At 38.5% G+C, this 26,934-nt stretch overlaps 1 protein-coding gene across 2 annotated transcripts in view; it reads right to left on the bottom strand.

The window, feature by feature from the left end:
* cs (citrate synthase) overlaps positions 1 to 26,934 on the bottom strand; it is a 58,435-nt gene that overhangs the window by 18,791 nt on the left and 12,710 nt on the right. For both annotated transcript variants that reach the window (XM_069906361.1, XM_069906362.1), the window contains 3 exons: positions 26,194 to 26,301; positions 25,343 to 25,408; positions 24,713 to 24,844 (listed from right to left, as the gene is read on the bottom strand). In XM_069906361.1, the coding sequence (XP_069762462.1) occupies positions 24,713 to 24,844; positions 25,343 to 25,408; positions 26,194 to 26,301 (306 nt within the window). The remainder of the gene's footprint in view (positions 1 to 24,712; positions 24,845 to 25,342; positions 25,409 to 26,193; positions 26,302 to 26,934) is intronic.

Raw genomic sequence — 26,934 nt, 5'->3', positions numbered from 1 at the left:
AGCTCAGAAGATAGATATAATGGAAAATTATAATAGAAGAAATAATAGTGGGCCTTAAGAAAGATAAAGAAGGCAAGAATATGAGAGAATATATAAAAGATTGGATCCCCAGGGTCCTAGGAAGACCAGAATTACAGGAAGAAATGGAAATAGAAAGGGCACATAGAACATTAGCCCTTAAACCACAGCCACAACAAAAACCAAGATCCATTTTTAGTAAAATTACTAAGATATACAACAAGAGAAAATATATTGGAGAAAGCAATGAAGAAAATAAGAGAAGACAAAAAGCCACTGGAATACAAAGGTCAAAAAATTTTTTTCTATCCAGACACAAATTTTGAACTCCTGAAGAAGAGAAAGGAGTTCCAGAAGAAGCACGAAAATTTGCAGAACAATTACAAAAATAGACTGAGGGAGGAAGACGGGTAATGAGAGTTAAAATGATCACGATTGATATGTATGTGGGTAAAGACAAAAATAGACTGAGGGATGAAGACGGGTAATGAGAGTAAAAATGATCACGATTGATATGTATGCGGGTAAAGAGGTATAAGAGTGAATAGAGACAATGAGCATACATGAATGTATCTGTACTTAGAGGAAAATATAGATAGTATAGACAAGAATTAATAAGGGAAGGTAATGGAATAGAGAGAATAAGGAGGGAATTAAAAGAATGACCTTTGTGACATATGAAAAGTGAAATCTTTTCTGGGGGAGGCAGGGTGGGGGGAAATAGCGGTCACTGCAAAATCAGTTGACGCTTGCGAGTGGATTCGCAAATCCAAATGGAGAGGGGAGATGTGGTTGTCCGACAAGGGATAAAGGACAACTCAGGAGGTGAAGGGGAGATTGGGGATAAATAAGATAGAAATAGGAGAATAAGGAAAATGTTGGATGTTGTAGGAATGTTGTCTTATAAAGAGTTGAAAATAGGAAAACAGAAATGGAAAAGGAGGAAAGGTAATGATGGAAAAACGGAAAGAGAAGATAAACAAAATATAAAAGGGCTACGCTGAACTATATGTCTTTAAATATTAATGGAATACATAACCAAATTAAAAGGAAGAAACTACTAAATTTAAATGAATAAATGTATTCCATTAGAAAAAATAACATATAGGTTAAGAAATAATATTGAAATATTCGAACAAGTATAGGAGCCTTACATTAAATACAATAGCGAAAACCTACCGGGGACAAACATTACCTAAGTTGATGAAAGGAGAAAAGAATGGACTCAATAGAATTTCTGGTGTAATTTTGTTGAATGACAACATTGTCTGACTGGCTTAATGCAACCTAGATTGTATACCTAAAATGGATGAGGGGGTGGGGTGGGGGGGGTGGTTTGGGAGGAAAGGGGGGGGGAGAAAAAGTCACTGTATATGTGTGAAAAAGAAACAGTGTATATCATGGCTAATGTGATTTATGGTGTGAAAAATAAATAAAAAAAAAAATGAAAGGAGTTTAATACAGCAAAAATGATCCTATGGAAAAAAGGATATAAATTTATGCTAAAAGTACCCAGTGGTACTTAAAATAGTTATTCCAGGGCAGCAAAACAGACTATTCTCGGATCCGGAGGAAGCACGAAAATTTGCAGAACAACTACAAAACAGACAGAGATGAAGACATGTAACGAGAGCAAAAATGACCACGAACTATATGTATTTGTGTATATATATGTGTGTATGTATATATGTGTGTACATGAGTGTATGCGCATTTAAAAGAAAATATATAGAGGATAGATAAGAATTAATAAAGGAAAGAGAGGAACTAAGGAGGGAATTAAGAGAGTGACCTTTGTTGTATATGAAAATTGAAATCTTTTATGAGGGAGGCTGGGTGGGGAGGAGTTACGGTCACTGCAAAATCAGTTGACGCTTGCGAGTGAATTCGCAAATCCAAATGGAGAGGGGAGATGTGGTTGCCCGACAAGGGATAAAGGGCAACTCAGGAAGGGGAGGGGATAGTGGGGTTAAAGAAATTTTAGATAGGAGAATAAGGGAAATGTTTGATGTTTTAGAAATGTTGTCTTATAAAGTGTTCAAAAAAAGAAAACAGAAATGGATAAGAAGGAAATGTGATGATGAGGAAACAGAAAGGAAAGATAAACAAAGTACGAAATGGATATGTTGAACTATATGACTTTAAATATTAACGGAATACATAACCAAATCAAAAGGAAGAAACTGCTAAATTTACTGAAAAAAGAAAAAATTGATATAGTATTCGTGCAAGAAACACACAACTGAAATGGAGCACAAGAAATTAAAGAGAGATTGGATAGGACATGTAACAGCAGCGTCATATAATTCAAAAGCTAGAGGAGTAGCTATATTAATCAGTAAAAATGTACCAATTAAAATAGAAGAGGAAATAATGGATCCAGCAGGGAGATATGTAATGATAAAATGTCAGATATATTCGGAGTTTTGGAATTTACTCAATGTATATTCACCTAACGAAGAAGATCAAAAATTTATGCAAGATATTTTTTTGAAACTAGCAGACACGCAAGGGAACATACTAATAGGAGGGGATTTCAACCTTAATTTGGATTCAAACATGGATAAAACTGGGAAAAAAATTAACAGAAAGAACAAAGTAACCAAATTTATAATTAAATCGATGCAAGAAATGCAACATTTGGATATATGGAGGAAACAACACCCAAAGGAAAAGGAATATTCATATTATTCGGGTAGACATAAAACATACTCAAGAATAGACCTATTCCTGTTATCAGCTCGCATGCAAGACAGAGTTAGAAAAACAGAATATAAAGGTAGAATATTATCGGACCACTCACCCCTGGTATTGACAGTAGAGTTAGAGGACATCCCTCCAAGAATATATAGATGGAGATTAAACTCCATGCTACTTAAAAGGCAGGATTTTAGAGAATTAATTGAAAGACAAATTAAAATGTACTTTGAAATAAATACGGAATCAGTGAAAGATAAGTTTATACTATGGGGCACAAAGAAAGCGTTCATCAGAGGGCAAATAATGTTATGTAACCAAGATGAAGGACTACAATCAGGAAACAGAGCAGTTAGAAAGGGAAATAGCAAATATAGAAAAAGAATTAGCAATGAAGGAAGTCACAACTAAAAGAAGAGAATTTGCAGATAAAAAAATAAAATATGAAACACTACAAACATATAAGGTGAAGACAAAACAGAAATATTATGAACTAGGAGAAAAAATGCACAAAATTCTAGCCTGGCAGCTTAAGACAGAACAAACTAAGAGAATGGTATTGGCATCAAGGAAAAAAGACAAGCAAATCACATATAATCCAACGGAGATTAATGAAAACTTCAGAGAATTCTACGAACAATTATACCAAACCGAAAACGAAGCGAAAGAAGACAAAATAGATGAATTTTTAACTAAAATGGAACTACCGAAATTACAAATAGAGGAACAAAATAAATTAACAGAACCATTTGAAATAGTAGGAATACAAGAGATAATAAAAAAGCTACCGAATAATAAAACACCAGGAGAGGATGGATTCCCAATAGAATTCTATAAAACATTTAAAGATTTATTAATTCCTCCCCTCCTGGAAGTAATCAACCAGAATGATAAAACACAAAGCTTACCAGATTCATGCAAAACAGCAATAATTACAGTAATACCAAAGACAGGGAAAGATCCACTTGCACCAGCGTCATATAGACCAATATCTTTACTTAACACAGATTATAAGATGATAGCTAAACTATTAGCAAACAGATTAGCCGACTATGTACCAAAAATAGTAAATCTAGACTAAACTGGATTTATTCAAAAAAGACGAACAACAGACAATATTTGTAAATTTATTAACTTAATTCATGCAGTAGAAGGAAATAAAGCTCCAACAGTAGCGGTTGCTTTAGATGCAGAGAAGGCCTTTGACAGAGAAAAATGGAATTATTTATTAAAAGTACTACAAAAATTCAGTTTACCAGAGAAATATATTAATTGGATTAAAGCATTATATAAGGGGCCATTGGCGAAAGTGACAGTAAATGGATATATATCAAAACAATTTAACTTAAGCAGATCAACAAGGCAGGGATGCCCACTATTGCCCTTATTGTTCGCGTTAGCCATAGAACCACTAGCAGAACTGTTAAGAACAGAAAATAAAATAAAAGGGATAAAAATAAAAGACAAGGGATATAAAATCAGTTTATTTGCAGATGACGTTATAGTATACTTAACAGAACCAGAAATATCAATGAAAGAATTACATAAGAAATTGAAGGAATATGGAGAAGTGTCGGGATACAAGATTAACGCAAATAAAAGTGAAGCAATGCCAATGAATAATGCGGATTTCTCAAAATTTAAGAAAGAATCACCATTCAGATGGCAAATGCAAGCAATGCGATACCTAGGTATACAAATAAATAAAAACCTTGTCAATCTATATAAACTCAATTATTATCCACTAATGAAAAAATTACAGGATGACTTAGAGCATTGGAAAGACTTACCACTAACACTAATAGGAAGGATAAACTGTATTAAAATGAAAATTTTCCCAAGGATACAATACCTATTTCAGGCATTGCCAATACACTTGATGGAGAAATTCTTCAAGGAGTTAAAGAAAATAACAAGGAAATTTTTATGGAAAGGGGGGAAACCGAGGATAGCACTAGATAAATTTACAGAATGGTACAAACAAGGAGGCTTACAACTACCAAACTTTAAGAATTATTATAGAGCAGCACAATTAAGATACCTATCAGATTTTTATCAAACAAGGGAAAAACCAGATTGGACCAGATTTGAGCTAGATAAAATAGGGGAGAAGATACCTGAACATGTACTATATAAGTGGGATGAAAAATTGGTGCAACATAGGAATTCACCAGTATTGCACCATCTGCTCAACATTTGGAAGAAGATTCACGTAGAAAGAAATAAAATAAATTATCAACTACCAAAATTAATATTGACACAAAATCAACTAATCCCTTTCACAATAAATAACATTTCCTTCAGAGAATGGGAGAGAAAAGGGATCAAAAGAATAGAAAATTGTTTTTCGGGAAATAAATTATTATCTTTTGAAAAAATGAAGGACAAATATAATATAACTCACGATACAAGGTTTGCATACCACCAACTGAAAACCTACTTGAAGGACAACTTGGGAAACAGTCTCAGGTTACCAGAAGGAAGCAATTTTGAAAATGTGATTACAGACACAATGATAATTAAAAAATTTATAACAATTATGTACATCAAACTGGAAGAAAAGGAGAACGAGGAAATAAACTGTAAACCTAAACAAAAATGGGAACAAGATCTAAACATAAAGATAATGAATGAAACATGGAAAAAGCTATGGTCCGAAACTATGAGAAATACAATAAACACGAGGTTACGCATGATACAATATAATTGGTTACACAGGCTATACATCACACCCCAAAAGTTAAATAAATGGGACCCAACAGTATCAGACAGATGTTTTTGCTGTAAAAAGGAAATGGGAGCAACAATACATGCAACTTGGACATGTGAGAAAGTGAAAAAATTTTGGGAAGATCTAAACCAAATATTAAGATCTAAATCTTAAATAAAATCACAAAAAGCAATATACCAAAAGACCCAGAGATCTTTCTTCTAAGTAATGTAAGAAATAAAGAACTTGGACTCGATTTGGATGGAGCACAAAAAAGATTTATTATGATAGCCTTAGCTGTAGCAAAAAAATGTATTATGTCAAACTGGAAATTAGAAGAAAACTTGAGAATACATCAATGGTACATAGAAATAAATAAATCTATTCCATTAGAAAAAAATAACATATAATTTAAGAAATAACATCACAATATTCGAACAAATATGGGAACCATACATGAAATACAATAGAGAAATCCTACCACGGACTTCCACCACCTAAAATGACAGAAGGAGAAGACAACGAAATGAACTGACTCAGTGTATAAAAGTAAAAGACAAAAATTTCTTGTTTATTTTTATTAAGTGACGACATTGTTTAACGGGTTTAATGTATTTTATAGATTGAACTTTGAATAAATGGGATGGGGGTAGAGGGAGGGAGGGAAGGGAGGGGGGAAAAAGGGGAGAAAATTACACTGTATATATTTAAGAGAAAAATGTCTATGTATTTTGGTCAGTATGGTTTATAGTGTGAAAAATAAAAAAATTTTTTAAACAAGTCTTTGGTTCTTTCGATGCGCATTACAAGGTCACACCAAGAAAGGAGGTAGTTGGGTGACTGTCAGGACAGGGAAAGGGAACAGGTAGTCAGTGCAAGATACCTGTGACTATTCCCCTCAAACAAATATACCATTTTGGATACTATTGGGTGGGACCTACCAGAGAAAAGCAGCAGTAACCAGACCTCTGGCACAGAGTCTGGTTCTGAAGTTCATAAAGGGAAAGTAGAGAGGAGAGCAATAGTGCTGGGGGATTCATTGGTTACAGGAATGGAGAGGAGATTTTATGGAAGGGATCAAGACTCTGATGGTATGTTGCCTCCCAGGTGCCAGGGTCAGAAATTCCATCGAATTCTTGAGAGGGAGGATGAGCAGCCAGATGTCATGATACACGCTGATACCCATGTCAAAGATGGGATAAGAGACAAGGTCTTGAAGAATGAATGTGGGGAGTTAGGAAAGAAACTCAAGAGCAGGACCTCAAGGGTGGTCATGTCTAGATTGCTGCCTGAGGGCAAGAATAGAAAGTTATTGCAGATGAATGCATGGCTGCAAAATTAGTGGAGGGGCAGGAATTCAGGTTTGTGGATCATTGGGATAGCCTCTGGGGAAGGTATGAGGTGTACAAAAGTAACAAGTTGCACCTGAACCAAAGAGTGACCAATATTCTCGTGGGCAGTTTTTCCTGAGCTGCTGGGGAAAGGGTTTATTAACTCAGCAAGGAGCTTTTGGTCAAATGATAGAGCAGTTGATGAAAAGGTAGATATTCTGCGCAATTTGAATGTGAGGAAGGATAAGAAGTGGATGGAGCACAAATACAATCAGTTGGATGAGTTGAAATGTGTGTCCTTTAATTCAGGAAGCATAAAGACTATGGGTGATGAATTTAGAGCATGGATCAACATGTGGGATGACGATGTTGTGGCCATTACAGAAACAGAGGACCACAAGGACAGGACAGGATGCAAGTTCTGGGGTTTAGATGTTTCAAAAGGGATAGGAAGGGAGGTAGAAGAGATGGGGTGGCATGGCTAATAGTACCACAGCTGCAGAAAGGGACGAGATTATGGAAGGATCGTCTACTGAGCCAGTGTGGGTGGGTCAGAAACAGGAAGGGATCACTCTATTGGGAGTAGTCTATATGCTTCAAAATTGCCATCAGGACAAGAGAGGTGGGACAACTAGTTAAGAGGAAAGAAGCAAATGTACACAAGGCTTAGGAAGCAAATGTCAGGAAGGGCTTGTGAGAATTGTATGGTAGCCAAGAAAGAACTGAGGAAGCTAGAAAGAGGAAGCGAAGACCTTGAAAAGTAGGATGAAGTAAAACTCTATATGGCATCCTGCAGGTACATGGAGAACAAAAAAATGATGAGATTGAAAGGAAGACCCGTTAGGGATGAAGGAAGAAATCATGCGCCGGGAGCCAAAACAAATACTTCGGTTCAGTGTTCACCAGAGAGAGGGACTTTGGTGATTGTGAGGTCAGTGTAGAACAGGCTTGTGCACTGGACCATATTGGGTTTAAGAACGAGGAAGTACTAGATCTTAAAAATATTCAGAAAAATCAGTTCCCAGGACCAGATGGAATACACCCCAAGTTACTACAGGAAGTGAAGAAAGAGCAAGCAATGATATTTGCATCCTTCCTGGCCACAGGAGAGGTACCAGAGGATTGGAGAATGGCAAATGTAATTCCCTTGTTTAAGAAAGGTAAGAGGGAGAATCCTGGTAATTATACACCAGTGTATCTCAAGTCAGTGGTGGGCAAATTATTAGAGAGAATTCCTAGGGACAGGATTTACCAGCATTTAGAGAGGCTCAGTCTTCTCAGGGATAGTCAGCATGGTTTTAACGGCAGCACAGTTGGCGTAGCCGTTATAGCTCTGGTAATTGGAATTTGGGTTTAAATCCTACAGTCTGTAAGGAGTTTGCACATCCTCCCCATGTCTGCATGGGTTTACCCGAGGGGCTGCAATCTCCTCCCACCATTCAAAACCTACCAGGAGTTGTAGGTCATTTGGGTGTAATTGGGCAGCACAGGCTTGTGGGCCAAAAGGGCCTGTGACCATGCTGTATGTATAAATATTTACTTTTAAAAAAAATCATGAGGGGCAGGTCACCTCTCATGAACACAATCGAGTTTTTCCAGGAGGTGATAAAGGAAATTGATGAAGGTAAGGTGCTGGATATGGTGTATGTGGATTTTAGTAGGTTGTTTCAAAAGGTACCCCATGATAGGCTCACTCAGAAAGTGATGAGACATGAGATCCAAGGAACCTTGGCTGCTTGGATTTGGAATTGGCTTGTCTGCAGAAAGCAGACTCTGCTATTCTGAATCAATAATGGGGTTTGTCATTGTCTCGCATTTTGTACTGCAAGTCGAAGTATTGCTTCTCTATCCAAATAACTCAAACATAGAATTATTACCGGTCTCGGTGGTTGACCAGCTGAGGGTGTTCTTCTCAAAGCTCTATGGGCTCTTTCCAGTGCCAATCCCCCAGAGAAAAATTCTTGCCCTAATATTTGTGGAATCCAGTCTTTTAAAAAAAAAACAAAGAGGATCTTGTCCTTCTATACCTTCTGGCAAACCAACAATTTTCACATTATTCCTTCTGCTTTGATTTTCCAAATAATCTATTTTTCTTTCTAGCTCCTTCTCACGTTCTCCTAATTCTATGACTGATTTTTCCACCTTCAATATTTTTTCTGTGTTAGAAGTCACTTGTTGTTTACAGTCCAAAAAAGCAGTCTGAAATTTTTTAAATTCTTCATAAGATGCATCCACACGTGCCTTCATACCAGCATTCATTTGAACCATTTCAATCATTTGAGATGTCAACAAATCCATTCCAGGTTTTATAATGCCCCCCCACAAAAGGGACATTTGAAAGACTCTTAGATAAGGATGTGGATGTAAGAAAAATAGAGGGTTGTGGGTATGAGGTCAGGATAGATCAAATTGTTGTGGAGTAGATTGACACAGGTCAGCACAACATCATGAGCTGAAGAGCCTGCACTGTGTTCCATGACAAGCAATTAGCCTCCTCTCCTCCTTGGAACAACCTGAAACTTAAGAGGGGCAGATGATGCAGGAAGCAATTGTAAGTGCAAGGGTTGAGGTGTCTTCCTCTATTGGTGCATAGATAAAGGTAAATAGACATTTTCCCAGGGCAGAGTTCAAAACGAGAGGGCACTGGTTCAAGGTGAGAAGGGAGAGATTTAAAGAGGACCCAAGTGTTATGTGAAAAAGAAATGTTTGCTAGATTCAAAGAATAGCTGGTCTGGACAAAGGCTGAATGCAGGAATAATCTTTATTGAAACACATGCAAGGGGATTGCAATGGGGATAAAACACAAGTATTCTCAATCACAACAGTGCAGCCAGTCTCATCAGACTTAACACTACCAATATCAGCAACTGCCTACACTCTTAAGTACAGTACATTTCCACATATCCAAAAAGCTTCGGAATGGACTTTTTCAGTTAACTGGCTTTTTCGGATATCTGAAATATGGCTTTAAGCAGTCCAATAGCATCAGCAAAATACCCTTTTAATTTTTTTTGTTTGGGTCTAAAGGGACTTTGTTAGTACTAAGGAACAGCAATGAAAAATTCACCAGACAATGGTAAATTCAAAGTAATAGTTTTAATTAAACAATTAATAACATTTCTTAATTCTAAATTGTAAAATGTGTGTGCGCGTGCGTGTATTAAAGTACCACTCAATCAATTTTCAGTGAATTTTTTTTAAAGTTCAGCAGCATTTTAATATTGCTTAAAGGTCTTAAATTCTCAGTTCAGAAATAAAGCGTTTTTAAATATTGTATCTTCAGGTTTCTTTACTCACAATTCTTTTGACGAGATGCCTTGAAAGATATTATTTAAATAGAAGTGACCATGTTTTGAGCCACCAATGTACCTCCTGTGAAAAGAATACAATTTCTGTCTTCCCAGGATCAAATCATCTTTTTATTGAAGATTTTGGATTGTGTTTTCCACACGAAGGATCTGACTCTTTTCAAAGAGACAGTGAATGTGGCTATTCGCTTCTGCGATGAATTCACAAACCCAGACAAAGGAGGAGTCTCGTGATGGAGTAGTGGCCGGTCGGGGAATCCAGCCCTCTCCAGAAAAGTAAAAAAGACAGTGAAAAAACGAAGGCACCGACACAAAAACCAAAATAAAGTGAAAATAAAGGTGTGGAGAAAATGGCAGCGAAAAAAGAAAAGCCAAAAGCAACGGGAAGAAGAAAGGACGTCGGAAGAAGAAAGAGAAAGCCTTACCTGTCCGAGGAGGCCCGCCGCGGAGAGAGAAGCCCGTTCCCTAAGGTCAGCTGAAGCCCCGAACTCGGGACTACAAAAATGGCTCACGGAGCCAAACAAAAGTGCACAACCGCGCATGTGCGATGCGCAAGACAAAAATAACACTGACAGGAGGGGGGACCAGCTGAGGAGTCGATCTCCACAGCTGAGATTGACAGCCACAACAAAGCAGCAAGAGGAAAACACAGAAAATAACGAGAGCAAGAAAGAAGAGAGTAAAAAATCAAAGAAACAACCCAGAGGAAGAAGACCAGCAGCAAGACACTTCTAATAAAAATAAGAAGACCAAAAATACCCAACAAAATAAAACAAACAACCCAACAAGAAAACCAGAAGGGACAGAGGTAAAGGACACAGATCCTGGAGTGGACTCAGAAGAAGAGGAGGAAGAACACAGAGAAATGGAAGATGAAGGGAAGGGCAAGTACATGGATATATTTTTTTTAAAGAATATATGGAATCAGTAAAAGAATGGCAGTCACAAGAATTCAGTGAAATAAAAAGGGTAAAAAAGTACAGAAGAAAAAATGAATAGAATAGAGATGGTCATGTCAGATATAGTAAAAAGAGTGGACAAGGTGGAAGAACGAGAAATAATCGTAGAAATGGAAGTACAGGACTTAAGAGAAATTAGAAGAATCTAATAAAAAAGTTAAAGAGGCACAAGAGCTGTTAGCTCAGAAGATAGATATAATGGAAAATTATAATAGAAGAAATAATATAAAGATAGTGGGCCTTAAGGAAGATGAAGAAGGCAAGAATATGAGAGAATTGATAAAAGATTGGATACCCAGGGTCCTAGGAAGACTAGAATGACAGGAAGAAATGGAAATAGAAAGGACACATAGAACATTAGCCTCGAAACCACAGCAAAAACCAAGATCCATTTTAGTAAAATTCTTAAGATATACAACAAGAGAAAATATATTGGAAAAAGCAATGAAGAAAATAAGAGAAGACAAAAAGCCACTGGAATACAAAGGTCAAAAAAAAATTTCTATTCAGACATAAGTTTTGAACTCCTGAAGAAGAGAAAGGAGCTTAATACAGCAAAAACGATCCTATGGAAAAAAGGATATAAATTTATGCTAAATTACACAGCTGTACTTAAAATAGTTATTCCAGGGCAGCAAAACAGACTATTCTCGGATCCGGAGGAAGCACAAAAATTTGTAGAATAACTACAAAACAGGCAGAGAGATGAAGACATGTAACGAGAGTAAAAATGACCACGAACTATATGTATTTGTGTATATATATGTGTGTATATGTATATATGTGTGTACATGAGTGTATCCATATTTAAAGGAAAATATATAGAGTGTAGATAAGAATTAATAAGGGAGGGAAATGGAATAGAGGGAATAAGGAGGGAATTAAAAGAGTGACCTTTGTTAGATATGAAAATTGAAATCTTTTCTGGGGGGGGCTGGGTGGGGAGGAGTTACAGTCACTGCAAAATCAGTTGATGCTTGCGAGTGAATTCGCAAATCCAAATGGAGAGGGGAGATGTGGTTGCCCGACAAGGGATAAAGGGCAACTCAGGATGGGGAGGGGATAGTGGGGTTAAAGAAATTTTAGATAGGAGAATAAGGGAAATGTTTGATGTTTTAGAAATGTTGTCTTATAAAGTGTTCAAAACAAGAAAGCAGAAATGGATAAGAAGGAAAGGTGATGATGAGGAAACGGAAAGGGAAGATAAACAAAGTATGGAATGGCTACGTTGAACTATATGACTTTAAATATTAACGGAATACATAACCAAATTAAAAGGAAGAAAATGCTAAATTTACTGAAAAAAGAAAAAATTGATATAGCATTCGTGCAAGAAACACATTTAACTGAAGTGGAGCACAAGAAATTAAAGAGATTGGGTAGGACATGTAACAGCAGCGTCATATAATTCAAAAGCTAGAGGAGTAGCTATATTAATCAGTAAAAATGTACCAATTAAAATAGAAGAGGAAATAATAGATCCAGCAGGGAGATATGTAATGATAAAATGTCAGATATATTCGGAGTTTTGGAATTTACTCAATGTATATTCACCTAACGAAGAAGATCAAAAATTTATGCAAGATATTTTTTTGAAGATAGCAGACACGCAAGGGAACATACTAATAGGAGGGGATTTCAACCTTAATTTGGATTCAAACATGGATAAAACTGGGAAAAAAATTAACAGAAAGAACAAAGGAACCAAATTTATAATTAAATCGATGCAAGAAATGCAACTTTTGGATATATGGAGGAAACAACACCCAAAGGAAAAGGAATATTCATATTATTCGGGTAGACATAAAACATTCTCAAGAATAGACCTATTCCTGTTATCAGCTCGTATGCAAGACAGAGTAAGAAAAACAGAATATAAAGGTAGAATATTATCGGACCATTCACCCCTGATATTGACAATAGAGTTAGAGGACATCCTTCCAAGAATGTATAGATGGAGATTAAACTCCATGCTACTTAAAAGGCAGGATTTTAGAGAATTCATTGAATGACAAATTAAAATGTACTTTGAAATAAATACAGAATCAGTGAAAGATAAGTTTATACTATGGGATGCAATGAAAGCGTTCATCAGAGGGCAAATAATAAGTTATGTAACCAAGATGAAGAAGGACTACAATCAGGAAACAGAGCAGTTGGAAAGGGAAATAGTAAATATAGAAAAAGAATTAGCAATGAAGGAAGATACAACTAAAAGAGAATTGGCAGATTAAAAAAAATAAAACGAAACACAACAAACATATAAGGTGGAGTAGAACATAATGAAGACAAAACAGAAATATTATGAACTAGGAGAAAAAACGCACAAAATTCTAGCATGGCAGCTTAAGACAGAACAAACTAAGAGAATGGTATTGGCATCAAGGAAAAAAGACAAACAAATCACATATAATCCAACAGAGATTAATGAAAACTTCAGAGAATTCTACGAACAATTATACCAAACTGAAAACGAAGGGAAAGAAGACAAAATAGATGAATTTTTAACTAAAATTGAATTACCAAAATTACAAATAGAGGAACAAAATAAATTGACAGAACCATTTGAAATAGTAGAAATACAAGAGATTATAAAAAAACTACCAAATAATAAAACATCAGGAGAGGATGGATTCTCAATAGAATTCTATAACACATTTAAAGATTTATTAATTCCTCCCCTCCTGGAAGTAATCAACCAGATTGATAAAACACAAAGCTTACCAGATTCATGCAAAACAGCAATAATTACAGTAAAATCAAAGACAGGGAAAGATCCACTCGCACCAGCGTCATATAGACCAATATCTTTACTTAACACAGATTATAAGATAATAGCTAAACTATTAGCAAACAGATTAGCCGACTATGTACCAAAAATAGTAAATCTAGACCAAACTGGATTTATTAAAAAAAGATGAACAACAGACAATATCTGTAAATTTATTAACTTAACTCATGCAGTAGAAGGAAATAAATCTCCAACAGTTGCGGTTGCTTTAGACGCAGAGAAGGCTTTTGACAGAGTAGAATGGAATTATTTATTCAAAGTACTACAAAAATTCAGTTTACCAGAGAAATATATTAATTGGATTAAAGCATTATATAAGGGGCCATTGGCGAAAGTGACAGTAAATGGATATATATCAAAGCAATTTAACTTAAGCAGATCAACAAGGCAGGGATGCCCACTATCGCCCTTATTGTTCGCGTTAGCCATAGAACCACTAGCAGAACTGATAAGAAAAGAAAAGAAAATAAAAGGGATAAAAATAAAAGACAAGGAATATAAAATCATTCTATTTGCAGATGACGTTATAACATACTTCAGTCTTTGGCTTGGCTTCGCGGACGAAGATTTATGGAGGGGGTAAAAAGTCCACGTCAGCTGCAGGCTCGTTTGTGGCTGACAAGTCCGATGCGAGACAGGCAGACACGATTGCAGCGGTTGCAAGGGAAAATTGGTGGGTTGGGGTTGGGTGTTGGGTTTTTCCTCCTTTGCCTTTTGTCAGTGAGGTGGGCTCTGCGGTCTTCTTCAAAGGAGGTTGCTGCCCGCCAAACTGTGAGGCGCCAAGATGCACGGTTTGAGGCGTTATCAGCCCACTGGCGGTGGTCAATGTGGCAGGCACCAAGAGATTTCTTTAGGCAGTCCTTGTACCTTTTCTTTGGTGCACCTCTGTCACGGTGGCCAGTGGAGAGCTCGCCATATAACACGATCTTGGGAAGGCGATGGTCCTCCATTCTGGAGACGTGACCCATCCAGCGCAGCTGGATCTTCAGCAGCGTGGACTCGATGCTGTCGACCTCTGCCATCTCGAGTACTTCGACGTTAGGGGTGTAAGCGCTCCAATGGATGTTGAGGATGGAGCGGAGACAACGCTGGTGGAAGCGTTCTAGGAGCCGTAGGTGGTGCCGGTAGATGACCCATGATTCGGAGCCGAACAGGAGTGTGGGTATGACAACGGCTCTGTATACGCTTATCTTTGTGAGGTTTTTCAGTTGGTTGTTTTTCCAGACTCTTTTGTGTAGTCTTCCAAAGGCGCTATTTGCCTTGGCGAGTCTGTTGTCTATCTCATTGTCGATCCTTGCATCTGATGAAATGGTGCAGCCGAGATAGGTAAACTGGTTGACCGTTTTGAGTTTTGTGTGCCCGATGGAGATGTGGGGGGGCTGGTAGTCATGGTGGGGAGCTGGCTGATGGAGGACCTCAGTTTCCCGCTGCGCAGCTCAGACGGCAAAGTCCTCCTCAGCGACAAGATCTCCATCCTCAACCGATGGTCAGAACACTTCCAATCTCTTTTCAGTGCCAACCGCTCAGTCCAAGATTCCGCCCTGCTCCAGCTCCCTCAACAGCCCCCAAGGCTAGAGCTGGATGAGGTTCCCACCCTGGATGAGACATATAAGGCAATCGAACAACTGAAAAGTGGCAAAGCAGCAGGTATGGATGGAATCCCCCCAGAAGTCTGGAAGGCTGGCGGCAAAACTCTGCATGCCAAACTGCATGAGTTTTTCAAGCTTTGTTGGGACCAAGGTAAACTGCCTCAGGATCTTCGTGATGCCACCATCATCACCCTGTACAAAAACAAAGGCGAGATATCAGACTGCTCAAACTACAGGGGAATCACGCTGCTCTCCATTGCAGGCAAAATCTTCGCTAGGATTCTACTAAATAGAATAATACCTAGTGTCGCCGAGAATATTCTCCCAGAATCACAGTGCGGCTTTCGCGCAAACAGAGGAACCACTGACATGGTCTTTGCCTTCAGACAGCTCCAAGAAAAGTGCAGAGAACAAAACAAAGGACTCTACATCACCTTTGTTGACCTCACCAAAGCCTTCGACACCGTGAGCAGGAAAGGGCTTTGGCAAATACAAGAGCGCATCGGATGTCCCCCAAAGTTCCTCAACATGATTATCCAACTGCACGAAAACCAACAAGGTCGGGTCAGATACAGCAATGAGCTCTCTGAACCCTTCTCCATTAACAATGGCGTGAAGCAAGGCTGTGTTCTCGCACCAACCCTCTTTTCAATCTTCTTCAGCATGATGCTGAACCAAGCCATGAAAGACCCCAACAATGAAGACGCTGTTTACATCCGGTACCGCACGGATGGCAGTCTCTTCAATCTGAGGCACCTGCAAGCTCACACCAAGACACAAGAGAAACTTGTCCGTGAACTACTCTTTGCAGATGATGCCGCTTTAGTTGCCCATTCAGAGCCAGCTCTTCAGCGCTTGACGTCCTGCTTTGCGGAAACTGCCAAAATGTTTGGCCTGGAAGTCAGCCTGAAGAAAACTGAGGTCCTCCATAACATACTTAGCAGAACCAGAAATATCAATAAAAGAATTACATAGGAAATTGAAGGAATATGGAGAAGTGTCGGGGTACAAGATTAATGCAAATAAAAGTGAAGCAATGCCAATGAATAATGCGGATTTCTCAAAATTTAAGAAAGAATCACCATTCAGATGGCAAATGCAAGCAATACGATACCTAGGTATACAAATAAATAAAAACCTCGGCCATCTATATAAACTCAATTATTATCCACTAATGAAAAAATTACAGGACGACTTAGAACATTGGAAAGACTTACCACTAACACTAATAGGAAGGATAAACTGTATTAAAATGAACATTTTCCCAAGGATACAATACCTATTTCAGGCATTGCCAATACACTTGACGGAGAAATTCTTCAAGGAGTTAAAGAAAATAATAAGGAAATTTTTATGGAAAGGGTGGAAACCGAGGATAGCACTAGATAAATTAACAGAATGGTATAAACAAGGAGGCTTACAACTGCCAAACTTTAAAAATTATTATAGAGCCGCACAATTAAGATACCTATCAGATTTTTATCAAACAAGGGAAAAGCCAGATTGGACTAGATTAGAACTAGATAAAATAGGGGAGAAGATACCTGAACATTTATTATATAAATGGGATGAAAAATTGGTACAACGTAGGAATTCTCCAGTATTACATCATCTGCTCAATATTTGGAAGAAGATTCATGTAGAAAGGAATAAAACAAATTACCAATTACCAAAGCTATTACTGATGCAAAATCAGTTAATCCCTTTTACAATAGATAACCTTTCCTTTAGAGAATGGGAGAAAAAAGGGATCAAAAGAATAGAAAATTGTTTTTCAGGAAATAAATTACTATCCTTTGAACAAATGAAGGATAAATATAATATAACTCAAGATACAGTGTTGGCATACTACCAACTGAAATCCTACTTGAAGGACAAATTGGGAAGCAGTCTGAGGTTACCAGAGGGACGTAATTTTGAATATGTGATTACAGATACAATGATAATCAAAAAATTTATAACAAATATGTATATTAAACTGCAAGAAAAGGAGAATGAGGAAACAAATGGTAAAACTAAACAAAAATGGGAACAAGATCTAAACATAAAGATAAAGAAGGAAACATGGGAGAAGTTATAACATAACATATAACATAACAATTTACAGCACGGAAACAGGCCATTAGGCCCTTCTAGTCCGCACCGAACCAAACACCCCTCTCTTGTCCCACCTCCCTGCACAATGCCCATAACCCTCCATCTTCTTCTCATCCATATACCTGTCCAACCTTTTCTTAAATAATACAATTGACTCCGCCGCCGCTATTTCTCCCGGAAGCTCATTCCACATGGCTACCACTCTCTGAGTAAAGAAGTTCCCCCTCATGTTACCTCTAAACCTCTGCCCCTTAATTCTTAACTCATGTCCTCTTGTTTTAATCTTTCCCCCTCTTAACGGAAATAGTCTATCCACATCCACTCTGTCTATCCCTTTCATAATCTTAAATACTTCTATCAAATCCCCTCTCAACCTTCTATGCTCCAAAGAATAAAGACCTAATCTGTCCAATCTCTCCCTATACTCTAGATGCTTAAACCCAGGTAACATTCTGGTGAACCTTCTCTGCACTCTCTCCACTCTGTTTATATCCTTCCTATAATTAGGCGACCAGAACTGCACACAGAATTCCAAATTAGGCCGCACCAACGTCTTATACAATCTTAACATCACCTCCCAACTCCTATATTCCATGCAATGATGATAAAGGCCAGCATACTAAAAGCCTTCTTCACCACCCTATTCACGTGAGTTTCTACCTTCAGGGAACGATGTATCGTTACTCCTAAATCTTTCTGCTCTTCTGTATTCATCAATGCTCTCCCATTTACCACGTATGTCCTGTTCTGATTCTTCTCACCAAAATGAAGCACCTCACACTTATCAGCATTAAATTCCATCTGTCATTTTTCAGCTCACTTTTCTCAGCAGCCCAAATCCCTCTGCAATCCTTGAAAGCCTTCTTCATTATCCACTATTCCACCTATCTTAGTATCGTCTGCATATTTACTAATCCAATTTACCACCCCATCATCTAGATCATTAATGTATATAACGAACAACAATGGGCCCAATACAGATCCTTGAGGCACACCACTGGTCACCGGCCTCCAACCTGACAGACAATTATCCACTACCACTCTCTGGCCTCTCCCTTTCAGCCAATGTTCAATCCATTTGACTATCTCAAAATTTATACCTAAAGACTGCACCTTCTTAACTAACCTTCCATGTGGTACCTTATTGAAGGCCTTACTGAAGTCCATATAGACAACATCCACTGCGCTACCCTCATCCTCATTCCTAGTCACCTCTTCAAAAAATTCAATCAGATTGGTCAAACATGACCTTCCTCCCACAAATCCATGTTGAGTGCTCCTGATCAGACCCTGTCTATCCAGATGTTTATAAGTACTATCTCTAAGAATTTTCTCCATTAATTTACCTACCACAGACGTCAAACTTACAGGCTGATAGTTGCCAGGCTTCCTCCTTGAACCCTTTTTAAATAACGGAATCACATGCGCAATGCGCCAATCCTCCGGCACTATCCCCATATCTAATGACATTTGGAAAATTACCGCCAGAGCCTCTGCTATTTCCTCCTTCACTTCTCTCAATGTCCTGGGGAAGATCCCGTCTGGTCCCGGAGACTTATCCACCTTTATATTCTTCAAAAGCCCTCAAATTACATCTTTTGTAATCTCTATATTCCCCATATTTACCCAATTTGCTTTTTTTTTTTAATCTCACATCTCCCAATATTCTTCTCCTTCGTGAATACCGAAGAAAAGAAACTGTTCAATATCTCCCCCATTTCTCTAGGCTCCACACACAGTTTTCCGCTCTGATTCTCTAAGGGACCAATTTTGTCTCTAGTTTTCCTTTTACCATTAACATATTTGTAGAACTCTTTTGGATTAGTTTTCACCCTGCTTGCCATAGTTTCCTCGTACCTTCTTTTAGCTTTCCTAATTCCTCTCTTAAGATTCCTCTTACATTCAATGTATCTTTCAAACATCCCCTTAACTCCATGCTTCTTATATCTAATGTATACCTCCCTTTTTCTTCGAACCAAGTTTCCAATATTCCTTGAAAACCACGGCTCTCTCAAACCTTTTGCCCCTCCTTTTAACCTAACAGGAACATAAAGCTTTTGCACTCTCAAAATCTGATCTTTAAAAGACTTCCATCTCTCTACTACATCCTGCCCATAAAACAAATTGTCCCAATCCATACCCTGCAAGTCCTTTCGCATCTCCTCAAATCTAGCTTTTCCCCAATCAAAAACCTCAACCCTTGGCCCTTACTTCTCTCTTTCCATAATGACATTGAAGCTGATGGCATTATGATCACTGGACCCGAAGTGCTCACCATCACTAACTTCCGTCACTTGACCCATCCCATTTGCCAACAGTAGATCTAACACTGCTCCTTCTCTGGTTGGCACCTCTACATATTGTTGTAAAAAACTATCTTGCACACATTTCACAAACTCTAACCCATCCAGTCCTTTCACAGAATGTGTTTCCCAATCTATATGTGGAAAATTAAAATCTCCCATAATTACAACCCTGTGCTTATCACAAATATCTACTATCTCCCTACAGATTTGCTCCTCTTGGTCTCGGTCCCCTCCGGGTGGTCTATAATACACCCCTACAAGTGTAACCTCTCCTTTCCTACTCCTTAGTTCCACCCAAATAGCCTCCGTGGATGTGCCCTCTAATCTATCCTTCCTAGGCACCGCTGTAATATTTTCCCTGACAAGCAATGCAACCCCACCTCCTCTTGCCCCTCCGACTCTATCACACCCAGGGATATTCAGCTGCCAATCACATCCCTCCTGCAACTATGTCTCACTAATCGCTACCACATCATACTTCCAAGTATCAATCCACACCTTCAGCTCATCCACCTTTTTTACAATACTCCTGGCATTAAAATATATGAATTTCAGAGATTTCCCAATTTTTAATCCCTGTTTTCCCTCATCTTTAATAACAACATTATTTACTTTTCCTGCCAATTGCCCTTCATCTTCTTCCAGAGCATTTCCCTTCTCTATCACCTGCCTATCCATATTCAAATACTTACTACAAACTTTCTTTGTTTGCATTCTAACCTTCTCCTTACTGCTCTGTACTATTTTGTTCCCTCCCCCCAACCATTCTAGTTTAAAGGATCTATGAGAAATACAATAAATACGAGGTTATGTATGATACAATATAACTGGATACACAGGCTATATATTACACCTCAAAAGTTAAATATCCAGTATCTGACAGATGTTTTCGCTGTAAAAAGGAAATGGGAACAACAATTCATGCAATCTGGTCGTGTGAGAAAGTGAAAAATTTTTGGGAAGATCTAAACCAGATATTAAATAAAATTACAGAAAGCAATATACCAAAAAACCCAGAGATCTTCCTCCTAAGTAACATAAAAAAACAAAGAATTTGGACTTGATTTGGATGGTGCACAAAAAAGATTTGTTAGGATAGCCCTAGCCGTAGTAAAAAAAATGTATTATGTCAGCCTGGAAATTAGAAGATAACTTGAGAATACAACAATGGTATATAGAAATTAATAAATGTTTTCCATTAGAAAAAATAACAATTTAAGAAATAATATTGCAATATTTGAACAAATATGGGAGCCATACATGAAACACAATAGAGAAAACCTACCGGGGACATCTACCACCTAAAATGACAGAAGGAGAAGGAAATGAAAAGAATTGACTCAGTGGAATTTCTTGTTTATTTTTATTGAGTGACAACATTGTTTGACTGGTTTAATGTATCTTAGATTCTGTACTTTAAATGAATGGGAGGGGAGGTAGGGAGGGTGGGATGGGAAGTGGGAGGGGGGAGAAAACGACACTGTATATATTTGAAAAGGAAAATGTATGTATCTTGATCAATGTGGTTTATGGTGTGAAAAATAAAAAAAAATTAAAAAAAGTTTAAAAATCAAAATGCTGAGTTAACAAAGAAATATTTAAATTAGCTGATGATTCATCAGAGCTTATCTCTTATCTCAAGATATTTGTTTCTGTGTCTGACAGCCAGTTTGTTTCTGTCTGCTGCAACTCACAAGCTTTTAATTCTCACTTTGTCCAGTACTTTTTCCATTGGCAAAGTTTTAAAATTTGCTCAACACTCTCACTGGCAACAATTTCCCTTTCATTCTCAAACTTACTTGGATACTCTACTGCAGAGAGAACCTCATCTTCTGACAAAAGATTTAAATTCCTGCCAATTTTTTTTTTAAACCAACAAATTCCTTTTTAACTTCCCTGTATTTCACTTGTTAATACAAACACCTGGTGCTACTGGTTCCTACTCTCTCTCTTTTCAAGAGAAAAAACAATTACCTACCATATGTCCAGCTTTCTTACAATAATTACAAAATGAACCAAAAGGTTTTCCCCATTTATTTTCTACCATATTTTGGTACTTCATGTTACCCTTTTGAAAAGGTATTTTAGGCACAAAGTTCACATTGTGATAATTGTCTGCAAATGTAGCAGAATTTTATCCCTTTTGAAAAGTTTCACTTGGCTTTAATTTAAGATCTGGATTTAACACATCATAACCAGCTGTAACTTTAACTGAATTTTCCAAAATCGCAATTTCTCTTTCAAATTCCCTTGGTTTCCTGGCTTCCCCCTCCTCAAATTTCCTTTGCCATTCTGTCTCCTTTAGTTCCAATGTTTTTCTCTCTCCCTCTGGCTTCATCTGCTTTCTCCCTCTTTAGCTCATGCTGTTTATCAATTTTATATTTTTCTAACTCCCCCTATCAGCTGTAACTGCTGTTCAAAAGATCTGGTTTTAAAAAAAATTGTTTCAACTCTCCCTTCAAAAATATCCTCTTTTGCATAGTAGTCACCCATAATTTTCTGAATCATCTATTCCCCCCCAACGACACTTTAACCTCCGTAAGTTTCAACTCCTTAGCAATAAGCAATAACTCCTTTTTCACCTTTCTCCATATCTAAAAAGTTTGGAGATTCAAAATACTTTTTAATAACCATTTGGACAATTTCATACTTAGCTTTTGGGTTTAGAACAATCGGCTACAATTTCTGCACCTTTTGACCAAGTCTCCACTTTCAAATCTACACAGATTGGTGTTGCCAAACATTTATCAAAACCCATTGCTGTTGTTTATCCGCATACACTATACGCCTTTTAATTAGCTTTCAAAAAGATTTTTAACCAAACACATCAAATATTTATCGATCAAATAAGCTCTCATTAAGATCAAATCTTTAGTTAAATTGTTCAATCCCAAACGAGCCCCCAATTATGTTATGAACCAACAACCCTTTTAATTTTTTTTTTGTTTGGGACTAAAGGGACTTTGTTAGTACTAAGGAACAGCAATGGAGAATTCACCAGGCAATGGTAAATTCAAAATAATAGTTTTTAATTTATCTCTAAACTTAATTTTAAATTTAACCCCACCGTGTGTGTGTGTGTGTGTGTGTGTGTGTGTGTGTGTGTGTGTACACAGTCAATTTTTAAAGGTTCAGCAGCATTTTAGTCTTGTTTGAAAGTCTTAAATTCTCAGTTCAGAAATAATTAAAGCGCTTTTAAACATCGTATCTTCCAGGTTTCTTTACTCAATTCTTTTGATGAGATGCCTTGAAAGATATTTTTTAAATAGAAGTGACCATCTTTTGAGCTACCAATGTACCTTCTGTGAAAAGGAGAATACAATTTCTGTCTTCCCAGGATCAAATCATCATCTTTTCATTGAAGATTTTGGAATCTGTTTTCCACACGAAGCATCTGACTCTTTGCAAAGAGACAGCGAATGTGGCTATTGTCTCCCGCGATTAATTAACAAATCCAGACAAGGGTTAAACGAAGTACAAAAATGGACCCAGTAGAATTCTGTCCTCTTTTCCAAAGAGAGTGAAGTGATCCTCTACTTAAAAAGCCACTTATTCTGTGTTTCCCCCTTTTCTAGGAGTAACACACAACAGCACCTATTCTCGTTACTGTAATTCAACCCTGTCTTTCACAAGGTTCCAACCCCTGTGTGTCACAGGGTTTTGACTTCTGTCCTCTTCAAACTGAAATGATCCAAAAATATCTGAATTTGATAATATATTTCTCCAAATCATGTGACAGTTACATCAACAATGAGGTCAGTCCTAATTCTTGGAAACCACATGACCATCAGTTTTATTTCTACCAAAATTCTGTTCCTTTTTCAAAACCATTCCATATCTACAACAACCTCTGACCCCATCTCTGTTCAAGAGGTCTAAGTGGTTTTGTTTAAAATAGATAGCTTCCTCAGCAGTTCTTGAGTACTTCAGTTTTTAATAAAGAAAACACTCCATTGTTCTTGAATAATTAAGAACCACTTCAGATCCATTAGCTTTAACTTTCCAAGATGCTGAGAATCCAAGAATGAACTCTAAGTACAATGGTTCTCTGTAAATGTGCTGTGACCTGTGTGTGACCCTGTACCGCTCACAACTAACTTACTAAGAGTACATATACAATATTTTAACTATATAATTTACTTTACTAAGACATTTATATAAATATAACCCAAATATTACTATTAACATAGATCCGTAACAGACTTAAACAGTTCCGATACTGGCAACTGCTTACACTCATACACGCATAATAAAACAGTCACATCAGACCCAACACTACCAAAACTAGCAACTATTTATAGAGATTTATCATAACCAAGGATCACAATATGTTACCCGCCATTCCTTGTCTAACATGGGCACAGCTCAGATGCCATCTGCAGCTACAACAGTATACAACAGCCCAGATCCCCATGTAGTGTGTACCTTACCAACGACTCCTCCAGCATTGTCCACAGTAGGGTTCGTCTCAGGACTGAAGAGCAAAGAGGAAGAGATACTGTATATGGTGCACTTCACAGTGCAGTAAGCTGGACGGTCTGGCCCAGATAATCACTGTGATTAAAGGGGCCAATGGTTAGGTGTGCACCAATGGATGGGCAAAGTCCCATCTTGATTGGCAGATGATGCAACCTCCGATCAGGTTCCAGAGGTCACACGACCCTCAACAATCCCAAATTCTAGATGGAGAGGTCACATGACCTTCCACAATCACATCAGGTTCCAGATGGAGAGGTCACATTACCCTCCACAATCCAAGGGATACCTTCATACAGAGCTGCCACAGGAAGTGGTAGAGGTAGAGACAATTACACCGCTTAAAGACATTTGGTCAAGTCCATGGATAGGAAAGGTTGAGAGGGTCTCAGCCTACCCTCTCACAACAAGACTCAATAATGACACATTACCTGCTCTTGGGTGGGGATTTCTCCAGTCACAAGTAACCAGAACAGGCCTTCAGGAAGTGGCTCCTCTCCTCCAGCAGCTCTTGGCAACAGCTTCTGACACTCTGGGATGCTGTAGCCACGGAAACGAATCCCCTGGAAGAGTTTCAGGGAATTATGTTTCAACTAACAGCACAGGGGTGGGTGGTGCGCGAGCATGGAACTAGTGAGCAGGTAGTGCCCATGTGGAAGAGGGCATCTGCAGGAAGGCTACATGTCCATGTATTGCTGAGAGCATGTACCCATGTAACTACAAACTCTAATCTAGCATGCATGTATGGAGAATTCCAATGTGGGAGTTCAAACACCATGGATCACACAGGGCCCCAAGGGCCAGCTCGGGGTGGGGGAGGGGATCAAGGTGGGGTTTCTTCCACACAATGGAAGGTTTGGCCCCGTCTGGGGTCAGGGTTCAAAGTGCTTGTGCACCTCCTAGTGACACAGTGCCACAGGGTCCTCGACAATGCTCAATGACTGCCCTGCCAAAGTCACGATCCAGCAGTGAACAATGACTGCATAGGACCTTTTACACATTAAAGGAGGGCTGGAAGTGACCCAATCCTGCAGACAATATTCACAGCAAGAATTGCATACCTCCTCTGGGTCCAGTACCGATGTTTCATACACCAAGCCCTTCATTCCTCTCATACCACCATACACCTGAGGGAGAGGAAAGAGTTCAGTCAACTTGGGAGTCTGGGGACACCAATCATCTCCCTTATTGTACCAGCAACACCCATCCTTCACCAATCCCCATTGGTCCCAGTCCTACCCCACCCAGTCCCTCATTGTCCCAGCAACACCCTCCTTCAGGCATGTGCCATATTCACCATCACAGGTCAGGGGTAAGATACTGCAACCACTGGTTAGACAGCACTTAGAATAGTGTCTGCAGTTCTCATTACTACCCTACAAGATGTGCTTACGTTGGAGAGAGTGTAGAGGAGGTTCACAAGGATGTTGCCTAGATCGGAGGAGTTTTTAAACGATGGAGAAAGATTGGACAGGCTGAGCTCATTTTCCCTGAAGTGAAGGAAGATTAACAGAAGCATAGATAACTAATATATTACCCCCAAAGTAAGGGCATCAGAAAGGCACAGGTTGAAGATGAGAGGAAGAAAATTCAAAGGTAATCTGAGAGTTTTTTCTCCCCCCTTTTAAACACAGTGGTCGCTATCTGGAACTCACTGCCCGAGATAGTGTAATCAGATACAATTACGTCTTGGAAGCATTCAACAGACACTTAAATAGGCAAGAGCTAGATAACGGTCCTGACAAATGCAGATTGGATTAGTGGCAACTACAGAACCTTGTCTGCGCTGCATGACTCTACTGGGTTTATCAATGACAGATCAGTGTCATGGAGAGGTCAATAGTCATTTTACCAACCCAAAACTTCCCACCTCCCATCCCAACAAAAGTGCGCTGACAAATACAACTCCTACCATGTCAACATTGATCTGCCCAATGACGGTTTGCCCATGCTTTTGTTTGAATGCCTTGATCCTGGACTGTTCTTTGGGGATCATGTCAGCAAGAACCTCCTTCAAATTCTAGAAAGACAAGTGTTCATTAAACATTTCACCGAGGCTGCAATTACTCACTGCCCTCACCAAGAACACCTGCTGCAAGCCCATGCTCTTTGCTAGGCCAATGTGGCTCAGACTGAAACAGCCCTCACCAAGCCCTGTCTGATCAATTGCAACTGTTACACTGAAGAACCATACAAGCCAAATGAGTGGGCAAGGATTTGATAGATGGAGTACAATGATGGTAAATTTGAGATCATCCACTTTAGAAGGAAAATAGATTGGGTTATTTAAATGGTGAAATATGGCAGGGAGCTGCTGCGCAGAGCAGGCTGGAAACGTGTGTATGAATCACAAAGGTTGGTTTGCATAGGACCTTTTACACATTAAAGGAGGGCTGGAAGTGACCCAATCCTGCAGACAATATTCACAACAAGAATTGCATACCTCCTCTGGGTCCAGTACCGATGTTTCATACACCAAGCCCTTCATTCCTCTCATACCGATGTTTCATACACATTACCTGCTCTGACAGAGCAGGTAATCAAGAAGATTTCATTGACCTTCATTACTGGAGGGATGGGATTTCAGAGCAGGGAGGTTCTGCTGCAGCTGGACAGCAGGGTCCTGGTGAGGCCGAATGTGGAGATTCTAGTC

The sequence above is a fragment of the Narcine bancroftii genome, chromosome 12 (genome assembly GCF_036971445.1).
Source record: "Narcine bancroftii isolate sNarBan1 chromosome 12, sNarBan1.hap1, whole genome shotgun sequence".
Taxonomy (NCBI): domain Eukaryota; kingdom Metazoa; phylum Chordata; class Chondrichthyes; order Torpediniformes; family Narcinidae; genus Narcine; species Narcine bancroftii.
This window is presented reverse-complemented; position numbering and strand designations above follow the sequence as displayed.